Genomic DNA, 22402 nt, shown 5'->3' on the forward strand with positions numbered 1-22402 from the left:
CCTCTCGGTCTGTGAGAACATTTCTGAGCTGTCCCATAACAATTCTCACTGTCTCTAACCTCTTACGTCACAAAAACACACCCCTTCTGGTCGTTTCTGACCAATGAAAAATCCCAAAAAGTGAACCGGGAAAGAGTCTTTAAAATGTCAATACTTCCTGGTCTACACGGAGAGACTCACAGACTCACGGAGTTACAGAGTTGGAGAGTTGTCAGACTTCTAGAGTTCTGGAGTTCTGATGGAGTGCTGTTGGAGTTCCTGACATGACAACAAAGCTCTTCCGAGTTCCATGGGATTATAACTTTTTCCACTGAGGTGAATGTGTGTCGAACAGAGCCTCGCCACTACTTCTGACGGGCTACAGCCATTCTAAGGAGACGCTGGACCGGTAGCGTTAACGGAACACCATATCTGCTGATTATCATCAGAAAGGTAATGGGTCAAGTTTCCTACCAAGCGTACCGAGGCGAGCTGGGCTTCTGATGGAGAGTGTCGGTTCTGGTGAACATTCAATTTCCCTCAAACCCCATCCTTTACTCCCTCTAAACTTCTTTCCATCTTTAAACTTTCCTATGAAGTAGAAATTCTCCCAGATATTTAGAAATGTCTGTGTAAAGTGCTTATTCACATCCGTGTGGGTAAAAGATCATAGTTGTACAGTTTTATAAATGTCTGTGGTGCAGCAACGGGAAAATCATGGCCGTATGATTTTTCCTGATTGATTGCTTGTTGTTATTTTCATAATTTGCCAAATTAATGTACATGTTTGATGTTAAATTTGATTCTGTAAATAAATGACCGCATTCATTTTGATGGGTCAAATCTAAATGACGTCTCACGTTTGCATTTCCTTAAATTCAATGCACGTTTTATTCAGTCCAGAAAAATGAGGAACCCGCGTTAAATGATGAATATATCCCAGCATCTGTTCATCTACACCATTGATAATAGTGTGAATGTTTATGAATCATTCACAGTACTGTGATCCATTTTTCTTCCGTTAAATTTTCAGCATTTTTCACGTCTCGCAGTTTTCAAGCTATTTCAACAAATCATGAATCAAAAATGTTCAGCCCGTTCAAGACTTTGGTATTTGTGCAACTTTAGCTTTTTGAAATATTTAGCCTTTTTTTTCCCACTTTTTTCTCCCTTGTAGAAAATGAATAGAGCACATTTTACATCCTTCAAAACTTTAGATCTGTTTACAACCTTTTACTACTCCTTTCACATTTTATTCTGGTTCAACTTCCTTGTGCAAATTTTTCAGCTACTTTCAGTTAATTTCAGCAGTTTTTTCAGCTGTTTTGTGCTCCTTTTAGGTTCTTTCTGCGAACTACATTTTTGTACTTCTACTTCTTTCTGCTAATTTCAGCTTGTTATGCTCCTTTCAGCTTATTTCTGCAAGTTTCAGTTTTTTCTACTATTTCAAATACTATTTAGCGGTTTTTATGCTAATTTAGCTTTTTCAGCTAATTCCACGTTTTGCACTCATTGTGCTCTCTCCACTTCCTTCTGGTAATTTAAACTTCTTTCTCCTTTTTTAGCTACTTTTCAGCTGTTTTTTGCTACGTTCAGCTTTTTTTCAGATAATTTTCACTTATTTGTGCTCATCCCTGCTTCCTTCAGCCTAATTGGGAAAACGTGTTCCTTATGCTTTTTTCTTCTAATTTAAGCTTGTTTAACATTTTCAGATACATTGTTAGCAATTTAGCTAATTTCAGCTGTTTTCAGATTAATTCAAGTTTTTCATGGTAATGTCTGCAACTTTCAGACCAACTTCTCTCTGATAATTTTAGCTTGTTATGCTCCTTTCAGCTTTTTTCTGATAGTTTCAGCTTTTTCAGCCATTTCAGATAGTATTTAGCTGTTTATGTTAATTTTAGCTTATTCAGCTAATTCCTTTTTTTAAAGCTTATTTCAGCTCTTTCAGCTTCCTTCTGGTAGCTTAGACTACTTTTTTTTTGTTTTTATTAATTTCAGCTTTTCTTTTTGCTAAGTTATTAATTTTTGTTTTCATTTCTGCTTATTTAAACCTAACTCAGCAAAAAAAATGCATTTGTTCTACTTTGTTCTGCTAATTTAGGCTTGTTCTTTCATTTCAGCATGTATCTTTTTAGCTAATTTCAGCTGTCTTTCTGCACGTTCTTCTGCAAAAAGGATTCACACAGATTTTTTGCAGGAAATGCAATTAGTTACAAGAGCTGTGACAAACTCCCAATGAAAATGAAACGAACCACGGATACGACGCAGTTTCCAGTGGACTGTGCAGACTTAGGGAAAGACAGCGATGACTAACACAACGTTACGTTCACAAATTCATTCATGCTGAAATGCTGATTTCTGCCAGCCTTCTAAAAATATCTTGTTGTATGCGTAGGAGGGGTGGGGGGTGGTGACGTACGTGTCGTAGCCACAGGGGAGACTGACACCTCGTCACATGTTGCCACGACAAGTATCCCTGAGCCTGACCCGGGGGATAGTGAGCTCTTTGATAACACTGACACGTGCCACAGCTTCCGTTTTTCAAAGCTGTGACTCTGCGGCGCTGTGGAGGGTGAGCCAGCTGTCTGTGGCTTTGGCCCCCCACTCACAGGTCCACACTGTCATTCCCCACTGGATGCATTCACAATCTGCAACTTTGTGAAATACTCAGGCAGGGGGTGGGCTTTCAGAAATCAATTTAAGAGGCATCAGCTATAATTTGGGGATGCAGTGGCATCAGGGATTTATCAGCTCTGCTCCACCATCAGCAGCAGGTGCCTAAACATTTTGTACAGCAAAAATTGCAGATTATTCTAAAAAAAAGTGACGACAAACACGGATGGTAATTTGATTTAATTGAGTAATTAGGTGTAACTGGGTGATTTGTGTAATCAGCGCTGCTGTGTTGCAGATGCGAGTAATTCCACGGCACCATTTATTCAACATGCGCCTTACCTAATGAATCGGTTAAAAAGCAGCGTGGTGTTGCGGATGATTCGTGCGGCTCGAGACTCTTCGTGTTGACAGCGCTGGAGGGTAAGTCCGTCGTCCATGTGACCCTCAGAATGAAGGCACGCCTTGAGGATGGGACAATTAAACAGAGGAAATATGGAGGAAAAGGACAAACAAAAAATGGAGATTTCTGCACATACGTTCTAAAGTTTTCCTAAATGGTTCATTGTTTCTGTTTTGCGACTGATTTTTTTTGCGCGTGTCAGAACTCACTCTTCTTTTGAGTGGACCCAGTCGTGAAGATTTGACATCAGGTGCCTGGTAGGAGAGCCATAGACTTGTGGCCACATGCATGATGAAGCAGAGAGAGTCCCCGTATTTAATCTCTGCCACCCCCATTCCCTCAATGTCCCGCTTGGGGCTCTGCTCCAGCTTCTCCTGCACAGAAGAGAATGAAGAAAAGCTGTCATGTGAAACACGTGAGAACGCTTGAGAACTATCACACATACGCAAATTTATTCTTAATTAAACTTCCAACCAAATAATGAGACTGTTGGTCTTGCTTGTGTGATCCCATTTTAGACCCCAAAAATAAATACAAAAATATAATAAAAAGCTACTGTAACTGATTAATTTATCATAAATAAAAAATTTAATCCACTTTTTAGGAGCCACTAATTTGCTCACAATCAGAAGTCGTATAGAAACGCCATTACTCTGAGCACAACTAAAGAGTCAGTTCAGTTGCAGCTGCCGAGTTCAAGTAAATTAACCTCTACAGCGTCGTTTTTACTGGCTCGGTAACTCTCATCATTTTTACAGTGCTTGAAAAAAAAAAGGTGCTTTTCCAGTCTGGTGACTGTGAATGTTTCTTTTGTAGAGGTTTAGTGATCAGCTTTCTGATTCAATGAGAAACATCATTAAACACAGATCATACCAATGATTTTAAAGCAGTACTACAAATCTTTTGAAGTGGGATTCTGCGGAAAAGTTATTAACAAATAATGTTTCAGCAGTCGTAAAGCTCTCTTTGAAGGACCACGGTTCTGATTGAATTGATAAGCAGCTAGTCCTGGCATCGCCAAAATCAAACTGGATTGTTTCTGTCATAAACAACAAAAGTTTTGTGGTTCATGAAAACATAGTTTGCACCACCCGATGTGAAAAGATTTTAACTATCCCTTTAGGAATATTTATTTATGCAAGCTAGTGTTTTCTGGTCTTCTTGCCTTGGATGCTCTAAAGCAGAAGGCTGTGGAAACAGTGTCAGACCTCTCCCGGTCCTGCAGCACCAGACCCTTGTCCTCAGTCAAGGCCAGGTAGTGACCGGTGGTCAGGTGTCGCAGTCGAAAGGGTTGACCCCAACGAATGTGACTCCCACTCCAGCTGCCAAGTTTTAAAAAAAAATAACAAAATCAAATAATCAATAAAGAAAAAGCATTTTATATTATTTCAACTAATTTGCTAGTTTAACCATTGGATGTGGTTGAATCAACAATGCAAATGTCTGATTACATAATTATGTACTTTCAATGAAAAACATAAAAATAATTAAAAATACAGGTTGACAGACAGGATGGAAGATGAGCGATAACAGCCCACCTGATTCGAAGTGGCTCCAGCCTCCACAAGGACCTCGCCTTGGCACCAGCTTTACCCGTCTCATAGTTGACTATCCTGAAGAAGCCAAAGAAACACGAGTGTTTGGTCTGTCTGTGGACGTGTTTACTGTCTGGCTGCCACTCACACCACCAAGGTCCTTTAACCTAACTCAGAAGAATACCAGCTTTCATTTATCAGATTGCTTTCATGAGCTGTTTGACTCAGACACACATGGGCTGTATTCAGCCTTCTGACAGTGACATGCGTGCCCCAATAACCCACAGCTGCACTGTCTGTCAGAGATAAGGGTGACTGGGTCTCATGATAAAAGAAAACACTCTTCCCTCTATGGTGTCAGCTTATGTTTGATCTGTCCCAAAAAAAAAAAAGAAAGCTGGTTTTGCTCAGTTTCAAGGACAATGCGTGGAGAAAAGCCACAGCCTAAAATGAATTATCTAAACCCACCCCCATGTTTGCCATGCACTGTGCTAAAAATAGTCTGCGTGTCCGTGTGTCCAAAAGGAAGAGCCATTTCTCCTGGCACCTTGTTGAGTGGGTCTAGTCCAGTGTGTGAATTTATGCCCCACTTCAAGCTCTGTTTGTCTTTTTTCATTGACCCTATCTATTTCTGTTTAGCTGCACTGGAGCTAACAATAAACCCAGTTTTTGCTCCCTGAAGAATCAAATGTCACACCGGTCAGAGAGCGTCTCATAAAGGCACATTCAGAACTGAATTCAAAATCTTACTTCAAAGCCCTCAACAACCTAGCTCCATCTTATATTGGAGATTTTATTGTCCCATATTTTCCCAACAGAGCACTTCGCTCTCAGACTGCAGGTTTACTTGTGGTTCCTAGAGTTTCCAAAAGCAGAATGGGAGGAAGATCTTCCAGTTATCAGGCTCCTCTCTTGTGGAACCAACTTCCAGTTTCTGTCCGTGAGGCTGACACATTGTCCAGTTTTAAGACTGAACTTAAGACTTTCCTTTTTGATAAATCCTATAGCTAGGGTTGGCTTGTCATGCTGCTATAGACTTAGACTACTGGAGGACAAATTGACTTAATTTACTTAAATGAACTGTTAAAATTGAATAGTTTTCATTTGATACTATTTCTTTATTAACATGTGATTCTCGACCTGCCATTGTGTATCTGTTCCTCCTTCCTGTTCCTCTCAAACCCAGCCGGTCGAAGCAGATGGCCGCTTGCCCTGAGCCTGGTTCTGCTAAAGGTTTCTTCTGCATGAGGGAGTTTTTCCTTTCCACTGTCACCTTCATGCTTGCTCAAAATGAGAAACAGTCTGCTCCTCAGATAAATAATGTTATTAACTTACGTTTATATATATGAATGTTTCTGTTCAGTGCCCTGAGATGACTTCTATTGTGACTTTCTGCTATATAAATACACTGAGGTGATTTGAATTGAATTGAAGGCAACAGTTAGCTCAGCCCAGCATGCTCCTACATGTTCTGTGCTGTTACCTTTGCTGCTCTTCACTCTGATCTGATCCCGGGATGCTCACCACCTCATCGTGACCATGAAAGAGCCGCATCACATGACCACCTAACAGGTAACCTATTGGAAGACAGACAATGCAATATTTGAAGAAAATGGTTGTTATTTTTTCCCTCCTATTTTGTTTCTGCTCAAAAATGAACACTAGAATGATGAATAAGCTTTAGGCAAACACCAACTGTTCTAACATGTCATCCAATATGTCATCTAGCAGATACTTTGTTTAAAACCAGGTGCTAAAACATGTAAAATAAGAATTTTGAAGCAACTGAGCTCTAAGTTAACAAATAATGAGAAGTACTGCTTTGCCTAAAACTTGTTCGTCTGGCAGCTTATTTATTCTGAGACTTCTTGGATTAATTAAAAGTCTCTACCTTCTTCTATGTTGCTACCAGAGCAGATGGGATGGACGTTCCACAGAGTCTGCATAAATGAAGCATCCACCTGGATGTTGCCATTGGAGATGGATAAGTGCTGCAAAAAAGTGACAAGTATTGCTCATTTGCTTGTGCACAACAATACAAGAGACAACGCTTTCAGTTATCATGACAGTGCTTTTGAATCGCAAAATCAAATCAAAGTTATATACAGTTTTTACATTTCCGAGAAATGGAAGATTGTACATGACAATTCATTTATCCTGATAAAAGATGGACTAATCTGAAGTTAAATAATCATTCATCCTTAAAACAAACTCATAAAATTGTTTCAAGTATATTGAGATATTTGCCACACGAGGGGAAGTAACGCCATAAATGTTTGTGCACTGGCGTGTTTAGCACAGTACAGAGTTCATGCATCCAAAAACCACATTTTGTGGCAGCTGTGTCCTGATCAGCCCTGCTCCCCAGACTCTCTGCAGCCTTTAGGTGCTGCATGTCCCCATAAACCACCATATGAGTGACAGCTGGGACAGACTACCAGATTGATGTTGATGACTGTAAGGCGACAGAGGTCATCTGTCCATGCTCTGCTTGAATGGACGGGGTGAGGGGCAAATGTTGCCTGGCTGCTGTCACTGACTCCATGAATCACAGGGAACATGTCTCAGAGAACACATAACATGGAGTTATGATACTAAGCTGTTAATAGAGCTTAGAAAGTGTCTTCCTCTTCTTTTTCTTCTTTTGGCTTTTCCCTCTTCATGGGTCTCCACAGCAAGTCATCCTCCTCTATCTCACACTGTCCTCTTCATCCTTTGTCCTCACTCCAACTACCTCCATGTCCTCTCTAACTGCATCCATACATCTCTTATTTGTCTTTTTCCTGGCAGCTGCATTTCTAACATCCTTCTACCAATATACCCACTGTCCCTCCTCTGGACATGTCCAAACCACCTCAGTCTGACCTCTCTAACTTTATCTCCCAGTTGTTCAACCTGTGTTGTACCTCTGATGATCTCATTCCTAATCTTATCCATCCTTGTCACTCCTGACGAGAACCTCAGCATCTTAATTTCTGCCACTTCCAGTTCTTTCTCCTGTCTTTTTGTCAATGCCACTGTCTCTGGATCATACAACATAGCTGGTCTCACCAATGTCTTGAATGCTTTTTGCTTAAAGGGTCAGTTTAAAAGTGCATTAATGACACAATATGTATCTGCTGGAGAAGAAAGAAGAGGCTAACTTAAATGAAACTGAGAGCAGCCTAAGAAAACTACAATCCTCCAAACCAGATAATGTCAAGTGTAGATCAATGTTACTGTAATATATCTGTAAGCTGTATTGCTTTTTATTCTCAAACCCTTGATGGGAAAATATTACAGATGTTGCAGTGCATATCAGAAATTCTCTCGTTTTGGTTGCCAGAGTCAATATTTTCCTAAAAATGTTCCGACAGTATGCAGATAGTAAGCTGTAAACTTACAAGGTATCTTTCAGAGGACACACTGACGAGGATGAGGTCATCACCAATGCGTACTTTTTCTCCCTCTGATCTCTGTTTGGACGCAGGATGGATTGTCCACCAACAGGCTTCACCTTTAATAATAAGCGCAAACTTAGACGTGCAAATGTTTCAATCTGAGTGCATGAATTTGTTGAATGTTCAATAATGACACTCAGTCTGACATATTTGTTTTTAAGAAACACAATATTCTGCTCTGAATAATGCTAACAAGAGGGAAAACATGTGGCTCAAGTATCAGGATACCACAATAAAACTAACAAATGTGGAGCCCAGTTGGAATCACTGATCACAGTAGGGTGCATTGTGTTTCTACAGTGCTTCAGAGGGAATATTAATCGAGATGCCGAAAGGAAACGTGGTGAAATTCAGTCATGAGCAAATAAAGTACAGACAGAAAGATAAAACGGGAAACAACGGAAAAGCAGAGTGATTGTTTGAGTTAAACGAACCAGAGAGAGGGTGGAAAGGAGTGGAAATACAAAATAAAAAAGACAAGGACAAAAGGAAACAGCTGCAAAGCCTTCCTTTTACCTGTTGAATCCTCCTGCAGGCCGACATCAAACGATAGCTTATCTGTCTGTGACCTTGATGTCTTCAAACAGGCCAAGTACTGTGGTCAGCACACACACATCGAGCCACAAAACATAAAAGCCGTCATACAAATTATCCTGCTCGCTAATACATCAGAAACTGATACTAAAGTTTTAATCTTGGTGCACTGTAAATCCATTTTGATGTCTTTTTTAATGATAGATGTGTGTAATCTGTTACCATGTAGCTGAAGGAATGCCGCAGTAGGATGGCGTGCCCATACAGCAGAGTCTTGTGTCCACCGCTCTGGGCTGCCTGTACAGATAATACACACATATCCACTTGTCAGCATAATCTCCGCACAAAGCAGCCCCCAAACATGTTCCTCTAGCTGTTTCAATCTCCACTCAACCTTTGACCGCTGAATGTTGACCCCAGCAGAGCCCTGCTCGCCGTCAATGATGAACAGGGGGTACATGTCTCACGGGGACAGTATACCCCACCCTGTTGCACCAATGAATACATGCAATCTGACGTGCCACAAGAGGATGGTGTTACCAGGTCCTGTATCCGAAAGCAAACTGGATACGGGGTCATCTTTCCCGACTACGAGGATGTGGGAAGGATGCACAGCTAATGTTAATCTGCAAGGCAATGCCAACATTAGCAATAAATGCTAATGCTCCATTGTTTTGTTGGTGTGTTAGAAGATGGGAGCAGGGATAAATATATCTACTTGGAGAGATGCAAAAGGGATAGAGAAGAGCTATTCTTAACTTTTCCTTGGCAAGCAACCTCTACGTTACTCACCTTCCTTATGAACCTCTAGGAAGCGAGAAAGAGAAAAGTTCATTATTCAAAAAGAGCTGTTGTTTCTTGCCTTTTAGCTTTTGGTAAATATTTGGTGTTGAACAAAACACATGTAATATCAAACAGCAATAACCATATGTCTAAGTCACTGTTTGGTATGTATTTCACTAGGTGAATCCCAGCTCAGTGTAGGGTTGGTAGGAAAAAAACAATTATACTTTTTATATACCATATTTTCCACTGTACACGTCACTGGATCAGTCCAAAAATGTCTAATAAAGTGGAAAAAACAAATATGTTGCTTCACCGTATAAGTCAAGTCTATTATGCGTCACCGCTGACAACCCGAAAATATGGGCCGGTGTTGTGCCAAAAATCGATTGGCTGTCAAATGGCGGCTGCGGGAGCATGCTTGGGAGGACTTTAACAAGAATTTAACAAGATTAACACTTAAAAACAATATTTTGTTTGTTCGACATTATAGTAAAGGTGTGTCTCAGTTGAATTTTTCCTTAATAAATTCACTTTAATGGTCAAATCAGCTGCATTTTGCCTGGGCGGCGCAGCAAAATGCAGCTGATTTGATGTTTGCTCCAGGAGTTCTGGAGCGAGACGAAGGTGGCTTGGTATGGCAAGTCAATTGTTTCATTAATAGCCACTTTTACCTTTTAATGAGACACTTGGCTTGCCATATACGTCAAGGGCCCTCTAGTGGCTGAAAATGGTAGTGTTCAATATTTTCCATGTCAGAATGAATGAAATCGTCAGATCTCTGCCAAAAATTGGTTTATAAATATGGGGGGGAGCATAAATACATCGCTTTGCTGTATAAGTCACAGGCATGCTAATTTATGCAAAAAACTGTGACTTATATGCTGGAAAACATTGTATATATTCTTTATAACTTTCTCAGAAGCAAAAAAGCAGAGATCAAAATAAGTAAATATACACAAAACACCTTAGTGGGAGAGAGGGTCTAATGTAGCGGGTTATGCACAGCAGTGAAGGATTTGTCAACTTTTAAATTCTCTATAAGAATAAAAACTGAACCCTAAAGAATAAGCCATGTCAGGTAGAATGATGTCTCTTAGGAACTTAGAAAAAGGTTATTCTATAAAATAAAACAAAAAAAAAAACATGGAGGGTTTGCTTCAATAATTTGAACCAGACTTCTTGCAAAAAAAAAAAAAAAAAGCAGAGCAGAAGTGGATAACGTTTCCCAAATTGACGATTATAAAACAAAAATAATAAAATGTGAGACACTCAAACTCCACAGCTTTTCATACAGCTGCAGGCAGATGTTTGTTGTGTGTGCAGAATGCTGTGGCTGTTGACAAAATGCAGTTGAATAAAGTGCGCCTCTGGGAGCAGTGATCACCTACGACTGACATCTGTCATCAGTTCACTACCCGTCCAAGACGTCTGTACCAAACCATCATGATATGAAAATACACCTTTACACCGCCATCAAAAAGAACAGGGCGTGAAGGAAAATACTTTATTTGTTCTGATATACTTTCTCTGATAATGCCAAAAATATCATGCTAAATCAAAATATGTCAAAATAATCTCTAACTAGAGGAAAGCTAGGAAAAAATGGTGTATTTGCTCTAAATATACATATATGTTGTTGATTTTCACTACATCTTTGTCATTTATTAACTGTAAAACGTGGCCTTATATACTGTCTCAGTTTTGTTTCAGCTCATTCAGCCTCTGTTCCTTCTCCCTTCTTTATTTGTCCTGATTGGCCACAGGGACAATAGCCTGCCTGTGACTTGATGCAGTTTTGTTGCGCAGACTGCAGCATCGGCTTCCAGGCTGCTCGGTGCTATATGCTGGCCGAGGTACTGAGCTTAATGCGGCGAGGCACAGCAAGCTCCAATCACCCTTCACTAATAAACCCACTCACTTCCAACGCTAGCAGCATCAGTGAGAACAAGAATCTTATCAACATTCAAAGAAAAAAATTCAAGCACTTTAAATTTTAAAATCCCAAACAGCAGAGGCCTTTTGAAAACAATAAGGAATAGGAGCTGTTTTTTTGTGCAGCCTGCAGCAGTGACTGCAGAGCCACAGTGTTGTTTCTCTCAACAGAAATGCTAGTAGACCTCAGTGCTGTTCTGTAGCTCAGCAACTGTTTTATTTGTATTTATTGATTAGCACACCCCCCACCCGCAAATCAGGTCAGCTCTAAGTGAAACACTGTGTTAAATCGGAAGTGGCATTTACACTGTTCTTTATTTTTTTAAAGGTCTAAATCTTCCTGAACCACCTATTTGCTTCAGCCTCAGCCAATTGATCAGCCATCAATGCAAAGACGTATTGATTTCAAAACCTCCATCAAGACCAGTCAAACTCTATTTCTCCATTAATGGTGCTTCTTGTTGGGACATTTGAAAGGGGAACAACAGGTGGACAATATTGCAAATGTAAACGCATGGCAAGAACACAGAAAGAAAGTAGTCTTTCCATGCAATCTGAAGTATGGAAATCTTCTAAAATATTTGCTATTAAAACATACAAGGAAGGAAACTATAAAGTAGATGTGAAAGTGTAGGGAAAAAACAATATATTCAATTAATGAAACCAGCTATGATAACTAGAATATGAAAGAAGTTGTTTTATTCTGTTTAACTAAAACATTTACAGGACGATGTGCAAGAATGTTTTTTTTTTCCACATATGATTACACACAATAAAATATATGCTTTATATTAGAACGGGTCCATCGTTTTTGTTCAGGTATGCAAATAAGGTATCATTATATTATGTCATTTGCAAACGCTTTGGGGAACAAAATTTTAAACAAGTTTGAAATTGTAGTTTTGTTTTATTATTAAATACAGGTCACATAAAATAGAGAAAAACTGTGCAAATTCAAGTAAATAACATATTTCTGCATTAAGATATAAAAATGTTTGTCATATGGGACAGAAATCACTCAAATTAAATAGTCAGAGGTTTTGAAGTTGTTGCAGATCACAAATCCAATATTCTGTTGATAAAATGTATTAATTTGCATGAATGTTGTTTTTAAAAAAGTGTTATAAAACACCTACAGGTGAATTTATTCTGAGTAGTTTGAAAGAAGGCACATTTTGGGACAAAGGTAACCCAAAATGTCAAATTTAAAACACTTTAGCTCATTTTCAAAATATTATATATCATCCACACAAGTAGCTAAAACTAGCAAGAATCAGCGAAGCGGTTTTACAGCTGCATGGCTACTTTGGCAGCTTTATAACAAAGTTATTGGCTACATTTTCTCCACCAGACAAGCTAATTGAAGATTAAAACAGAAAACATCAAGCAGAATATAATAATAGTTTTAATCAAACTTAACAAGTTGATTCAGGGCTTTGAAAGAGCACACTGAAGAAATAAAACAAGAAGTCAGTGTGGTAAACAAGAATAAACTCTCAGACCTTCAGATTTAAAGAGATCCTTATAACAAGGGCTTATTTTGAGCCGGATCCTGCCGGAACAGGATCTGGGAACTATCTTATTTTGACAGGGTGTGTTCCGGTAACTGATTGGATTTGGTATCTTTCGGGCCTAATAATAAAGTTATGAACAAATTTGACTGCCTTGAATGATTAAAACCTATATTGGGTATGTAATCTGAAAATAATTACATAAACACTCATTTTAAACATAACAGCCACTTACGAGCTTCCTAATATCGCATGAGAGCTGTCCTTTCAAGTAAGCATTTCCACTTCTACACTAAAAAAATCTTGGCTCTAAAAGTACACTCATGGGCAATTTAATTAAAAACACAAAATATGATTAAACAGCGTAAATAAATTGCAAATCAGTTTTACAGTTTAAGATGGTCATTAATAAAATTTTGATTAGAAAATATACAAGAGGAATGCTTGATGGGTAATCACGTTACGTAGCTACACCACGTATCAAAACAACAACACCAGTTTGTAAAAACAACTGTGACCAAAATTTTGAAAAGACAGTCCAATTTACTTTCTTTTCTTTTTTTTATTCTTCTCATTGTACAACTATACAACCGAGAATTAAAGCACATGAAGGCAATGGAGATACTGAATCAGGTGCAAGGATGATTGAGAGAAGTAGAATGTGCTCTATTCACACAAGGAGAGCTGTTGGTCAGGTTACTTCTTGTTGCTCTCTAAAATAGTTATTGAATCATGTTTACAAATGTAGCTAAATAATGTTTAACAACCCGTTAAAATGCACCAGAATGCATGAAATGGCATCTACTTTATTAAAATATTTCTGGGGAAGACCCCATCACACACGTGCGTGTGTGTTCCGGAATTGTTTGGTTTACAAATTAAGCATTGCTTGTAACCATTACATAAGTGGTATTAAAGAGAGAATGGCGGAGGCAAAAAGGTAATTCTATGTGCTTATAGACACCAAACCTTTTGCTAATTTTCTTTGTTGTTGTCTTTTTAAGAACATTTGTGTCAGCTAATATATTTGCATCATCTCTTAGCATCCCAAACAACCACTCTGATTAGAGGGGGAAATAAATTGGGATAAATGAGCAATTATCCTGTGTGGTGGGTTAAGAAAATCAATTGGCTATGAATATATATATATATATATATATATATATATATATCAACTGAGAACAAGACAAGCTGCAAATCCACCACTGGAGTCATTCTCGCTCTCCTGGAGTGCAAATCTAGTTGAGGTGAGAACTAATAAATCAGAGAACCTTATTAGCAAGTTCATAAACACCCAATACCACAATCTCCTTACTCACTACCATTTTAAGTGATTTCTTATGTAAATACAATTTATTCAGTGATGACATGATGTGGAGAAACCACAGGAGATCAATGAGGAGAGAACAAATGAATAAAGAGTGTGCTGTAACTTATCATCTTGGATGCATAAGAAGTGAAAGGGTGATGGCACATATGGTGAACATACCCATCAATCCAGGTCAAGTGTATATTACACACACAATGAAGATTTATACACAGAAAACAGAAAGTAAACATGGAACCCATTTGTTATTGAAAGGTGAATGGAAACTTTCCTAAAAGACAATTACCGTATTTTTCGGATTATAAGGCGCATTAAGCGAAGCAAAACTATCAGATAAGTCAAACTTTATTCAACCCATTCACAACAACCACATTTTCTCTTCAAGCATTGGTTTTGAAAAGACCAAACAGTTCCCAAAACAATGAGGAGAAAAGCAGAAGAATGCCAGCATATCCTTCTTTACCAGAGCACTCATCAGTCAAGTATCCAACTTTAAGACTCCTCACATTAGACAGCTGCATTTATTACAAGTGTGTCTTTGGAGCATCCCAACAAAGTGGGTCGTAGATAACAAGAATGGAAGGACTCCTTTGTTCACAGGTTGACTTTGAATTTTCACATAAATCAAAACTGCTCACTGTATGAGATCGTTTTAAACCTACCACTTGTACAACACGACAACGTTGAGTTCAAATTTGAGTTGGATGTTACACTTGTCATGAACAAAATCTCTTAAAAGTTGGCAACAGTGAGCTGAAGAATGGGTTGTTTGAGCGTATGTTCGTTATTGTTGTTTCAGCACTCACCCCTTCGCTGTTTTGTCCACTTTTAGCAAGCATCTCCTGCAGGGCCCGGACAGACAGAGACTGCTCCAGTACAAAGGTACAGATGCACAGGTCCGGAGGCACGTACTGCAACAACAAGGTGGTCATGAGTTAAAACATCATACAGCTTAATATCATTAATCCTTAGGCCAGTGGTTCTGCAACTGTGGACTACTCCTGTTTTCAATTTATTTCAGTTTTATGCCTAAGAGTTGCAAGCAGAACTAAAGTTTAGACTGACTTGTTTTTGTGACAGACCAGACTCCATGCATGAATCCCAACTTATTCTTGATCCTAGGGCAGGAATAGAAGTAGTGAAAAGAGGAGAGTCTATCTCTTCAGCAGAGGAAAAGTTTGATGTCTGAAGGGAGTTGTCACTTTAAACCAGGGACAGTCAGAGCTATTATGGATCTGATGGGACGTTCAAAGTGTCATATCCACTTCCTCACAATGTGCGTCAGTGAATGTGGACAAAAAAATGCTTCAAATCAATAATGAGATGGGAAATAGCTTGCTGGCAGCACGGTGGCGCAACTGGTAGAGCTGCTGCCTCTCAGCGAGCAGGTCCTTGGTTCAAACCCCGGTCCAGAGGCCTTCTGGGTGGAGTTTGCATGTTCTCTCCGTGCATGCGTGGGTTTTCTCCGGGTACTCCGGTTTCCTCCCACAGACCAAAAACATGCATGTTAGGCTGATTGGTAACTCTAAATTGTCCCTAGGTGTGAGTGAGAGAATGAATAGTTGTTTGTCTCGTTTGTCTCCATGTGTCCCTGTGATGGACTTGCGACCCGTCCAGGGTGTACCCCGCCCCTCGCACAGTGATTGCTGGACATGGGCACCAGCGACCCCCGTGACCCAAAATGGAATAAGCGGGTAAAGATAATGGATGGATGGAAATAGCTTGCTGTCAAAAGTACAGGTTCACCTGTTTGTGTGTCTGAAAATTGAAAGTTTGAAAGCTGCTGTTTTAGTCTTTCATGTTTTACTGCAAATTGTCCAATTTTAGATTTCATGTTTATACGTTCTAGTCCAGGGGTCTGCAACCTTCTCAATCAGAAGAGCCATTTCTGACCGTTTACTTGGGCCTGTCATGATAACAAATTTTGCTGGACAATTAATTGTCTCAGACAATATTGCAATAAACAATAATATTGTTTGAAATTTGACAATAATTAGTAATTATTGTCAAATTTAAGAAGAAATGTTGTTTAATTTGTTTTGTGTGTAGTACCTTTTTTTGACCACCGGATGTCAGTCTAAGACTGTTTGAACCGAAGGATGGATACTGAGGGAGCGAGCAGTGTGTCTCTTTAAGAAAAAAGGGAGGGAGGAGCTTTGGAGATTTGATAAGATGGAGGTTTTTTCCTGAGGTTGGCCCGTTAGCTTAGCTTGTAGCTTAGCTTCTCAGCTTAGCTCCTTTTGATGATCCAAAAACAAAAGTGAGGGGTCAATGAAGAGCACCGGAGTTGAGCCGTGTCTTCAGTAGAAAGATGGAGAAGCGATAAAGCCGATAAATGAAAATGAGGTCGATAATTTTCATTTATCATGTGATTAATTGATCTATTGTTTATCGCGACAGGCCTACGTTTACTCACTAAATATATTGTGGCTGGAACCACAAACTTGCTCCAATTGATTATCAACTGGTGGTCCATGGGACACTTCAAGTTATTCGGAGGGAGGGTCCAGCCAAGAGGGGTGGCATTATAAAAATAAAAGTATAAGGAGTTTTAACATTTATTGATATTTTCCCATTTTAGGACAAAATATAAAACACATTTTAAATAATAAACAATATATAAATTAAAACACTGAATTCTGCAGGCCTAAATTAGTCCTATTTATTTGTGAAAATATTATTAGATGTAATAAAGCATCAGGTTAAAGAGAGTATAACATTTGGTCAGTTTGTTGGATATGTAATTGTGACTTTGAACCTTTTACATTATCGTATTTTTCAAACTATAAGGCGCACCGGATTATAAACGAAACAAAACAGTCAGATAAGTCTAACTTTATTCAGCTCATTCACAATAACCACATAAAATCGGTTCAAGGTCAATAATCACAACCAGAAATAATATATAAGGCGCACCGGATTATAAGGCTCGTTGTTGATTTTTGAGAAAATTTAAAGATTTAACGCGCGCCTTGTAGTCTGAAAAATACAGTAAATACAATTTTTTTTAATTTACTTTAATTCAATTTTTCTAATTCCGACTGTTAATACATTTGTTCTAAGCAGCCTGTCGTAAAGATATGCCAAAAGATCACACAGTTGGGCTGAATGTTGGATAAATGAAGTGACTCTATGTTTCACTTATTGTATTAATAGCATCATTCACACGTTTGCAGAAAAATGGAAGGAAAACTGCTAAACTATATTTTGTTGTGGGTTTAAAAACCAATATAATTCTATTTCATGCTAGTTTTGGTCAAAGCTTCAAAGAAAAGCTGAGGGACCAAAGAGCTGCATGTGGCTCTGCCGGTTGGAGACCACTCTTCTAGCATGTTGAAGAGTTTTTCTCCACTAACTTAAAACGCCAAAATATTATTAGTGTAGTTGTTTTAGTGGTATATTTCATGCCAAGCTAACTATTGGTGGTAGTTAAGCATCAGAGTAAAATCAATTATTTTAACTGAAGAGTCAACATTTTAAAACTTATCTTCAATGTGTCACAATGTTCCTTGCTGGTACAAAAAGTTACAGGTCATGAAGGAATCCCATCAGTAGCGCAGGGTGTTCTTAGGCGATATGAAAATAAAATACCAGATTTTGTTTTTAAATGCCACACAGAAACTTACCCTGCAAAAGAACCAACCCTACATTTACTCAGCTTTAATCAGAACATTACAACTACAGTATTTTTCATACTATAAGACACACTTAAAATCCTTTAATTTTCTCAAATATCACCAGTGAGCCTTATAATCCGGTGCGCCTTATGCATTAATTCTGGTTGTGCTTACTGACCTCGAACCGATTTTATATGGTCCGCAGCGCTCAAATATGTGTATTGTTTTGTATTTTATGCGTTACAACTGAACAATGTTGAGAGTTGTAGTGAACGAGTTGAATAAAGTTTGACTTATCTGAGTGTTTTGTTACTTATGTAAGAAAACAGACCCGTTCGTTGATATTGTGCCTTGTAATGCAGTGCGCCTTATAGTCCGAAAAATACGGTACTGTTCACGAACACTTCCAGTGATCTGGTGCTTCAGAAACTTCGTGGTGAAGAAGCAAAGCATCTTCGTAAGCCAAGAAAAGAAAGTTTGCTCCCTGGTGGGATGTAATGATTAGATTCCCACTCATAAAATCAATGCTGACTGCTGCATTTTACACAACTCAAACCAAATGAATCTCAATCGGTGGGCGATGACCGTTAAACAGTACTTTAAAGACATTAACATTAAGTTCTCTCAGGTCAGTCTGAGTTTTTGTAAAGTCTTGGAAAGAGCACAATTAGGAAAATTAAGAAGTTGCCAAATCGCCTTCTAAATCAGGGCAGAACCAGACGGGACGAGCAGTTCGCTGACAGAATGAGGAAGCAGTGAAGGGAATATTGTGGGCACAAGATAAATGATTTCAACCTGGAAGTTCTGGCTTCTTCTTCTTCTTTTAGCATCTAAACTTATTGCCTAAGTGGATCAGTCCAACAGGTGGACCTGACCTCATTTGAAAACTTCATAGTCCAGTTCTCTCTTGTTCAACATGGTTTCAGTGTGATACGGGTGGATTGTGCTGTGTGCAGAATAAACTTATGTCTCAGCTTAGATGGAGAATATGCTTTAAAGAGATGGTCTTTGTATAAAGGCGCATCTAAAAAAAAAATTATATATATGTGTGTGTGTGTGTGTGTGTGTATAAACTGAGTTTAAAGACAGCGTTGCCAGTCAGAAAATGATGTTGCCATTTAAACTTTTCACTGTTACATATGTTTGATGTTTTTTTCATGTCTCAACAAAGGTTGTGTTTCACCCATCTTTGTGTTTTATGCTAAGCTATGGAAGCTCTAAGCAGCAAAAAATGGCAGGAATAAACAAAATAAGAATATCTGAAAAATAAATAAATAATAACAACTGCGTCTTTGTCTTTGGGAAAACAGCTCGTCAGGAAATTTGTTTGTAATGTTTTGCATACGTAACAACTTTTCCTGACAATACTGTTGAATGTTGATATTTATATCTCAGAATAAACTTGGCATGCCTAAAGAAGAACAGTCATTTCATTCGCCATGTGTTGTCTTTGACATTTTGTGTAATTTGCTTTCTAATATCCAAAAAAAAGTTAAGTCAGGTTCTCTGGATGGGTTAAAAAAAAAAAAATGTAGAAACGTTTCGTCAGATTGAAAAAGTCTTTCAGATGGAGGACGAAACGTTTCTACAATTTTTTTGTTTTTGAACCCATCCAGAGGACCTGCCATAACTTTTTTGGATTTTTCTACCTGGATTATTGAGCATGCATCAAGATATGAGTTTCTAAAACTGCTTATTCCATTTTTTTATATGTTGTTGCTACTTGTGCTTTTGAATCCCTGTCATACTGATTTCCATTCCAGCGTATAATATATTTAGTTATCATCTGCCTCAGGAAATGTACAGTAGTTCCCTTTTTTGTCATTTTTTTAGATCCTTATTTGTCAGCTGCCATAGTCTTTGGGTGCTTAACCAATGATTTTGGGTTGATGGCCGTTTTCCTCTGGACTCGTACTGCATTGGGTCCTAAACCTCAACAAAACCCACCATTTGTGACAATTTCACATATTGTATATTTAGGCTAAATTAACCTTGTTTTCTAAAATGTCAACCTAGGAGAGTCTTGCCTTCTTTCTGATAAAGCATACCTTTTAGGTTGTTCTCTCCAATGGCAGAGCACATGATTTATGTTCAGTGACGGACGAACTGAAGCTGCTTGGATACAAGAATCTCTTCAGACAGAGATCCAAAGGAGTAAAACCTCAGGAGTCAATCCCTCCCTGGCTTAATTAAAGAGCAGGTTACAAAGGTAAAGAAATAATTTAAAACATACGTTGGTCATTGTTGGCACACTGTACATAAAAGAAAGAACGTTCCTGCTGTAACCGTATGTGGGCATCCCTCCAGTGGTCAAAATAAATCACAGTCATGCAGCTTTTCACAAGCTGATTCATGTTTCCATTTAAACAGTTTGCACTTTAAATCAACCTCACACTGCCATTTGGTTTCGTGCTCCATTACCGGACTAGTTTGCCAAGGAAAGGAGATATCCTATTGAGTCGTTCACCTCTATAACGACACTCTTGTTTTTTGGGCGGGGTTTTACATCTCTGTCATTGCTCCTAAAAGTGGAATGATGCCTTTCATAAAAACAGCAGGTTATGAAGACAAAGGGGCTGGCGGAGAAAATATCCATCACACCTGTCAGGTGTAATTACCATCCAATATGGAGCGAGAGCTTAACCTCCCTCGATATGCACAATTTAGGAGACCTGAAGGGGAGTGTGTACAAAAACACCAGCGGTTATTACTTGCACATAAATTCAAATTGCTTGCTTGAACTTGTTCCCTGGCCTTCTCATTTTGCTCAACTCTCCCTAAAATCTACCTCTGTGTCTCTTTAAGATTACACACACTGCATGTGCCAGCTTAATAATCTCAGTACTAATGGATCCTGATTAAAAGACAATCAGTGAGGAGGGAGCCTATAAATCGGGTGGCATCTGCAGCGTTGCATCAGAGAAGCATTACCGCCAGATGAGCAGCGGAACTGGAACGATCAGTGGAAAGTGGGAGCATTGATATTGTTCTTTCCAGCAGACGATAATCATTTGAATATTTCTACTTAATAAGTGGAGCACTTCACTGAAAATGTCCTCCACAATAAGAATTGTGCGCCTGAAGAAATGCATTAAGGTGGCAACCTGCTGGCTCCAAGTGGTAAACAATTCGATTTTTCTCATTAAAACTTTACACAAACTTGCAAAGGCATTTGCAAACAATTAACAGTTACAGCTAACAACAGCTCTGTTAATAAAACAATTCAATAAACCTTCCAGTGGGCGTAAATTATTTTAAGGGTTTTATCATCTGACAGCAGGCTGAGTCCTTTTAAGAGAAGCTCATCAAGGTGACGGCAGCGGATGTGAGCTGGTGTTTTTACTTTGATGAGGCAATGAAGCACCTCTGTGAGCTTTGCAGCTTTGCTGTTGTAATTGTTTACTGGAACCTAAACAAGAACAATATGTGCAGAATGTCTTGTATCTAAATAGATGCATTGCTTTTCTGCAGACTACTTCATGTGGTTGATTACATTTTATCTTCCCATGTGCATGAGAATAAAACCTGCAATGAGGACAAATTAAGTGAAATGAGATGTGCGATGTTGGCTTTTAACAAAGAAGCAGAGCAGGGCTGTCCAGGTTGAGTAAAACCCAGTCGGTACTGGAGTCAGCCGGCCTACCTTTGCCTCAGATGTGGGCTCCAGGTAACACAGGCGATTCCCCAACCCTTCGGCAGCCAGGCAGAACTTGCGATTCTCCTTCTGGATGCAGGCCACGCACTGGAGCACCACTTCATCATCCTGTCAAGACAGAAGGGACTTTAGTCGGTGCCTCGGTGAGAGCAGAGACAGAGTGTGTGCGCGTGGGTGTCAGATCCTGAGAGAAACCCAATTCACACAAAAAAACATGGCCATTTCAGGCCACCGATCAGGAAAGAGTGATGTTTGGCCTGTTGAGTCGAGTGTTTGTTTTCGCTACAGAGGTGGAAAAACAGCAGGACACAGAAGCAGGATGCAAATGATTCATCGATGACCTCTGAAACGCTGTGCAGGTACTGATGAGTTTGTATGTTTCTGGTGCTTTACAGAACAAACTGCCACCACAGACGCCAAGACTGACTGCTGAAAAAAAATATATATATATTAGGGATGCACCGATCCACTTTTTTTTTTTTTGCTTCTGATCCGATTCCAATACCTAAATCTGGATATCGACCGATACAGATCCAGTTCCGATATCATCATCATCATTGATTTTATGAGGCTGTAATAATCTCCTCTCAAGTGCAATTTGTACAAATATATGCATGCATGTCCAAGAAGGCATCTTGAGGTAAGTTTTATTAATGTTGGATAAGTTTTAAAGTTAGAATTAAATTCTGCTAACACAAAATGTTTTTTTTTTATTCCTAGATTTAAAGTGGATATTAAAGTGATTAATTTAAGTGATTGTTTAAAGTTATTTTATTTTATTTTTTTAAATAAGGGGCAGATATAAGAATGTTTTTCTTCTTTCTGCACTCTTTTCATTCAATGTTTTCATTTTGATTAATTTGTTTTGTTTATTTTGTATCTTTTAAATGAATGAATAAATGAATTAAATTAAATAAAATGTATAATATATGTATATATGTATATTATATATATAAATATATAAGTATATATACAGTACATGTATATATATATATACAAAGTATATATACATACACACACATACATACATACATACATACATACATACATACATACATACATACATA

The 22402-nt window shown here is 38.6% G+C and overlaps 1 protein-coding gene across 1 annotated transcript in view; it reads right to left on the minus strand.

The window, feature by feature from the left end:
- The window catches only part of LOC119427734 (ryanodine receptor 3), a 115097-nt gene that overhangs the window by 70252 nt on the left and 22443 nt on the right, over positions 1-22402 (minus strand). Inside the window, exons 2-14 of the mRNA XM_037695373.1 lie at positions 21324-21443; positions 14870-14974; positions 9300-9314; positions 8730-8804; positions 8490-8568; positions 7917-8029; positions 6425-6524; positions 6017-6110; positions 4537-4611; positions 4164-4320; positions 3208-3372; positions 2938-3059; positions 155-162 (exon numbers count right to left, since the gene is read on the minus strand). Of these exons, the coding sequence (XP_037551301.1) occupies positions 155-162; positions 2938-3059; positions 3208-3372; positions 4164-4320; positions 4537-4611; positions 6017-6110; positions 6425-6524; positions 7917-8029; positions 8490-8568; positions 8730-8804; positions 9300-9314; positions 14870-14974; positions 21324-21443 (1228 nt within the window). The remainder of the gene's footprint in view (positions 1-154; positions 163-2937; positions 3060-3207; positions 3373-4163; positions 4321-4536; positions 4612-6016; positions 6111-6424; positions 6525-7916; positions 8030-8489; positions 8569-8729; positions 8805-9299; positions 9315-14869; positions 14975-21323; positions 21444-22402) is intronic.

Source organism: Nematolebias whitei, chromosome 21, assembly GCF_014905685.2.
Source record: "Nematolebias whitei isolate Nwh7 chromosome 21, NemWhi1, whole genome shotgun sequence".
In the NCBI taxonomy this organism is placed as follows: domain Eukaryota; kingdom Metazoa; phylum Chordata; class Actinopteri; order Cyprinodontiformes; family Rivulidae; genus Nematolebias; species Nematolebias whitei.